Source organism: Ailuropoda melanoleuca, chromosome 4 (genome assembly GCF_002007445.2).
Source record: "Ailuropoda melanoleuca isolate Jingjing chromosome 4, ASM200744v2, whole genome shotgun sequence".
NCBI classification, from domain to species: domain Eukaryota; kingdom Metazoa; phylum Chordata; class Mammalia; order Carnivora; family Ursidae; genus Ailuropoda; species Ailuropoda melanoleuca.
The window spans coordinates 68213584-68218619 of NC_048221.1; the positions used below are offsets into that span (position 1 = coordinate 68213584).

The 5036-nt window shown below is 47.3% G+C and overlaps 1 protein-coding gene across 3 annotated transcripts in view; it reads right to left on the minus strand.

The window, feature by feature from the left end:
* Window positions 1-328: 328 nt before the first annotated feature.
* CNGA3 (cyclic nucleotide gated channel subunit alpha 3) overlaps window positions 329-5036 on the minus strand; it is a 46530-nt gene continuing 41822 nt past the window's right edge. For all 3 annotated transcript variants that reach the window (XM_019800437.2, XM_002919972.4, XM_019800435.2), the window contains one exon: window positions 329-2928. In XM_019800437.2, the coding sequence (XP_019655996.1) occupies window positions 1517-2928 (1412 nt within the window). In that variant the 3' untranslated portion in view covers window positions 329-1516. The remainder of the gene's footprint in view (window positions 2929-5036) is intronic.

Consider the following 5036-nt stretch of genomic DNA (forward strand, 5'->3'; position numbering starts at 1 on the left):
CCTGTTATGTAGCAAATGGATTATAAAGTCAGACCACCAGAGCCTTCAAAGTTCCTGAAGCAGAATGGGGCATTTTTTTCTGAGAAGAAAGAGGAAGAGGAGGAAGAGGAGAAGTCGAAGAGAAGAGAAGAGAAGAGAAGAGAAGAGAAGAGAAGAGAAGAGAAGAGAAGAGGAGAAGAGAAAGAGAGAAGAGAAGAGAGAGAAGAGAAGAGAAGAGAAGAGAAGAGAAGAGAAAAGAAAGAGAGAAGGGAGGAAGGGAGGGAGGAAAGGAGGGAGGGAGGGTGGGAAGTTGGAAGGAAGGAAGGAAGGGGAATGAAGAGAGGGAGGGGAAAAGGAGAAAGAGAAAAGAGAAGGAAACCTGCATCAATGGCTTCTCTGAATCAGAACAATGACTCGCTTTGGGTAATTTACAATGTGTATTTAAGTGAAGGATGAGCCATTAAGGTTATAATCCACAACCATAGAACCCAAATATAGAAATACCTTACACAATGGTAATGGAATTCTATTTACTGGATTAAAAAAAAGAAAAAAGCTAGGTCCTGTACTTTAGCCTAGTGAGAGCTTTGCCACTGGATTCAATTCCAAGGGAGAGTGAGGCTTCCTCTCTGAGCAGAGAGGCAGTTTGCAAAGATATGGCCTAAAGGTCTGATCTTCTAAAAGTTCTACTTGTCAGCTTTGCTTGACTGAGAAGGCTGAAAGGCTCTCCCCTCAACACAACTCTCCTCCTCAAGCCAGAGCAGGCTGCCTCTGTTCCTGACTCAGGACTGAGGGGAGAGGCTGTCTTTAAACCCCTTTGGTGCGTGAGAAGGAGATGTTTCTTGTCCTCATCGAGATGTTCTTTTCTGTGAAACAGATTCCTGTTTCACAGGGGCTGGAGGGCAGGGAGTCGGATTTGTATCAAAGGCTCGAAGTGACCTCAAATGGGGCGACTTGGCTTCATCCCTGTGCTTATCACATCACAACCAAAGGCCAGAATTTCTAGAATCCCAAAGAGCACACAAGGAAAAACCAGATTCAGAAATGTGCCCCAAACTGTCTCATGTAAGGTTGAATTGAAGATCCCACATTGCACTTCTAGCTTCTATTACATCTCCCTTATCAGAAGGTGGTGGCGTGGGATGTGTGTGTGGGGGGGTGGATGACTAAATAATCTTCCATTTACAAGAAAATAAAGTTCAAAAGTCTAAAAATTCCCCATGGATTAAAAAAATAAGTGTTCTGTGCCCACACTTTCGTATGCGTGGACCGGAGACACCTGACACCCGTACAAAGCCCTGCCTCATGCCGTGTTCCATGCAGACATCACAGTGACCTGCCACTTAACTGGGACTGACATCATGAGCCCTGAATGAGGCTAAATGAGCAAACTGAGGCTGTCTCCCAGGGCCACATGGCTTGCAAAGGGTAAGGAGAATGGGAATGCAACCCCACCGAGTCCTGGGCCCTTCAGCTGTGGCCACAGTGCATCACACCAACGGCTGACTCTGGGAAACAGGGCACGGACCTCTGCCTTTCACTGTTGTTTGGTCTCTGTTTTCTCAGCCTCCCCAGGAGCACGCCCGTCAGACAGAGGGTCGCTCCCACAGATCTTCACCTGGTTTTCCAGGTGACTGAGACGCTGCTTCACCTTCATCTGGGTGGCGTTGTACTCGGCCAGGAGCCGTGCAAACCTGGTCTGCAGGGTGTCCAGGGAGGACTCCAGGTGCTCCACCTTCTCCTCGATATCCTTGGGGTCCGCCCCGGCCTTGGCCAGGTCCTCGTCAATCAGGTTGTCCTTCATCAGGATCTGCCGTCCCTTCTCCTCCAGGGCCTTCTTGGCTTCCGGGTATTCGGTGAGAGCTTCCATCAGATCATCCTTGGAAAGGCAGAACAGGTCTGAGTAGCCAATGCTCCTGATGTTGGCTGTCCTGCGGTTCCCCGACTTGCTCCCCTTGATGTTTAAGATGCTGATCTCCCCAAAGTAACTCCCATCACTGAGGACCACGAACTGGGTGATGCCGTCATCCGCCACCACAGCCAGCTTGCCCTCCTTGATGATGTACATCTCCCTCCCGATGTCCCCCTTCTTGCAGATGTAGTCCCCTGGGCTGAACACTGTGGGCCGCAGCTTGAGCACCAGCTCCACCAGCAGCCCTGCCTCGCAGTCTTGGAAGATGCGGACCTTCTTCAGAGTGTCCAGGTGCACGTTGATGGCGATCTCGGCCTTCAGTTTGTCTGGGAGACTCTTGAGCACCTCTTTCTCATCCACCGTCTTCTTGTTGGCCCATAGGTAGTCAAACCACCGGATCACCCGTGTCTCCAAGTCCTTGGTCACCTTGCGGAATTGCATGTACTGCTTGATAGAGTCAATCTTGGCCTGGAACTCGGCCCGTGAAGCATTCATGTTCGAGATCATGGAGCCCACGTTGCCAACAATGGTGGCAAAAATCAGGACGCCCACTAGGAAGTCTATGACCACAAACAGATACTCCTCATCTTTCACAGGGGGTGGGGTCTCCCCGATGGTGGTCAGGGTCAAGGTGGACCAATAGAGACTGTAAATGTACTTCCTGGAGAGGCGTCCATACTCTGGGTTTGAGATGTTTGGATAGACCCAGGAATCTGTCCCAAAACCAATGAACTTGGAAATGGCAAAGTAGATGCAGGCATTCCAGTGGATGATGGTGAGGATATACAAGACCAAGTTCCCGATCCTGAACAAATTGGGGTAGTTGGTCCTCGTCTCTGTGCGGTCGAAGAACTCAAAGAGCCGGGCAAACTTCAGTAGGCGATTGAACCTCAGTTCTGGGTAATTTATACCCAACTTAAAATAAGCCAGGTCTGTAGGGACCAGAGACAATATGTCCAGCTTGAAATGCACGGTTTTTGTGTAATGCTTCCACAGCCTCTGGGCATCCTTGACCATCAAGCCTTGCTCAAGGAAGCCTAAAGAAAAAGATGGAGGTCACTTGGGCATTAAAGAGGCTGTTTTTTTGTTTTTTGTTTTTTTTTTTGGTTTTTTTGACCGTGGCCTACAGAGAAACATTTTACACCGTAACTAAGAAAGATGTAGTTATACATACGTGACAGAAACAATTTCAAAAAACCACATTTACCTATTACTACGAAAATGCGCTCTGATATTTTCTCATCTATAATGTTCTGACCTATTTTATTCAGTTAAAATGTAGAACAATTGGGTAAATTTGAGTGCGGACTGCTGTTAGATGATAGCAAGGAATGTTTATTAAATTTTAAAAGATAAATGGATGTGTTGTATATATGTAATATACATTATTTAATATATAATATATAATAAAATATGTATAATATATATATTGTTTATTTAAGTAAGCTCTACACCCAGTGTGGGGCTTGAACCCACCACCCGAAGATCAAGAGCCTTACACTCTTCTGACTGAGCCAGCCAGGAGTCCCTGGACATTGCATTTTTAAAATGCATCCTTTAAAGTTAGAGATACATGTTAAAGTGGTTACTGTCTGAGACTGGCTTTAAAATACTCCAGCCAAGAAAAGGGTGTGGGGGGAGAGAAGAAACATTAGCCAAACGCTGGTAACTGCTGAAGCTGGGTGAAGGTACATGGGGGTTTATAATACTACTGTCTCTGATTTTGTATTTGTTTGGAAATAGTAATGATAAACATTGTAGAAGTGCCTGGCCTATCAAACGGATTTCACCAGCCACTAATAGGGCCTGCACGACCCGCCTTTTACAAACATTGCCTAGGGAAGCAGTAGTTTTCCTTCCTGGCTGCACATTTCTGTCATCCCAAGAGCTCTGAAAACATATGCAGCTGAGATCTGCGCCTGAAACGTGAGACTGGCCTGGAGCTGAGCTGGACATCAGAGAGTGGTGAGGCGTTATTACTGGTAAAATCAGTCAAGGAGGCTGACATTTGTATTCTTCTTTTTTTTTTTTTTTAACATTTTCAAACATGCACAAAAATAGAGAGAATGATATGATGAACGTCTTTTAGATTTTGGTTAAGCATCAGACTCATACTGAGGGTTCTGTGAAACCCAGAGTCTGGGCCATGCCCACAGTTGGTTCCATAGATCTGGGGTCTACGTCTAACGAGGTCTGGGTGATCCCGCTGCTGATCCAGGGCCACAGTTTGAGGGCTGGTGGGGGCAGGACTGCCCCCTTTGTGAAAAGCCAGCATCAAGTTTGTTGTCACATGGGAGGGACACCCCGCTTCCCAGGCCCCAATTCCCCATTTCATTTTTTGGTTAGCATTGTATTTGTTGAGTACCTAGATCATTCCACAGCACTCCTAGCACCTTCGGGCTCCTCCCTACTTCCTTAATAATGTCCTCTCTTGATTCTGGAGATTTGTTTCCCTTTCGAGTATGATCCATGGCCCCTTGGTGTCTGTGCCCACCAGGCTTCCCCTCGAGGCTTCCTGCTGAATCTTAGATTGTCAGCGATAGTACCCAAGCGCAGAAAGGGGTGAGATCCCTGTCTGAGCGGGGTAACTTGTCTCATTGAAGCTTTGTTGAAACAAGGATAGCTGGCTCGATGAGTCTGGCCACCCAGGGAACTCTCATGTCTCAGTAGGCTTATATGACCACGAAATGGCAGACCACCAGGATTGACTAAGGTACTCCTGCAAGCCTCCAGCTGCATACTTGAGGTCTTCTTCTTCTTCTTCAAGATTTATTTATTTATTTATTTAAGAGAGAGTGTGCACGAGCAGGGGGAGAGACAAAGGGAGAGGGAGACAAGCAGACTCCCTGCTGAGCTGGGAGCAAGGCAGAACCCAATCCCAGGACCCTGAGATCATGACTTGAGCTGAAATCAAGAATCAGATGCTACAGACTGAGCCATCCAGGCTCCCCAGAGGTCTTCTAGCTTATGATGCTGGGCATTGTGTAGAAGCAGGGGGTGCTGGTCTGACCCTGCTGGGTAGTGACTGTGGACTTTGGGCCAGCATCTCTGGGCCTCAGTTTCTAAATTAGCAAGATGGAGATAGTCCTGCCTGCACTTCCTGACTCATGCAGCAGTTCTCATGAAAAACCAAGAGGTGCTTGCA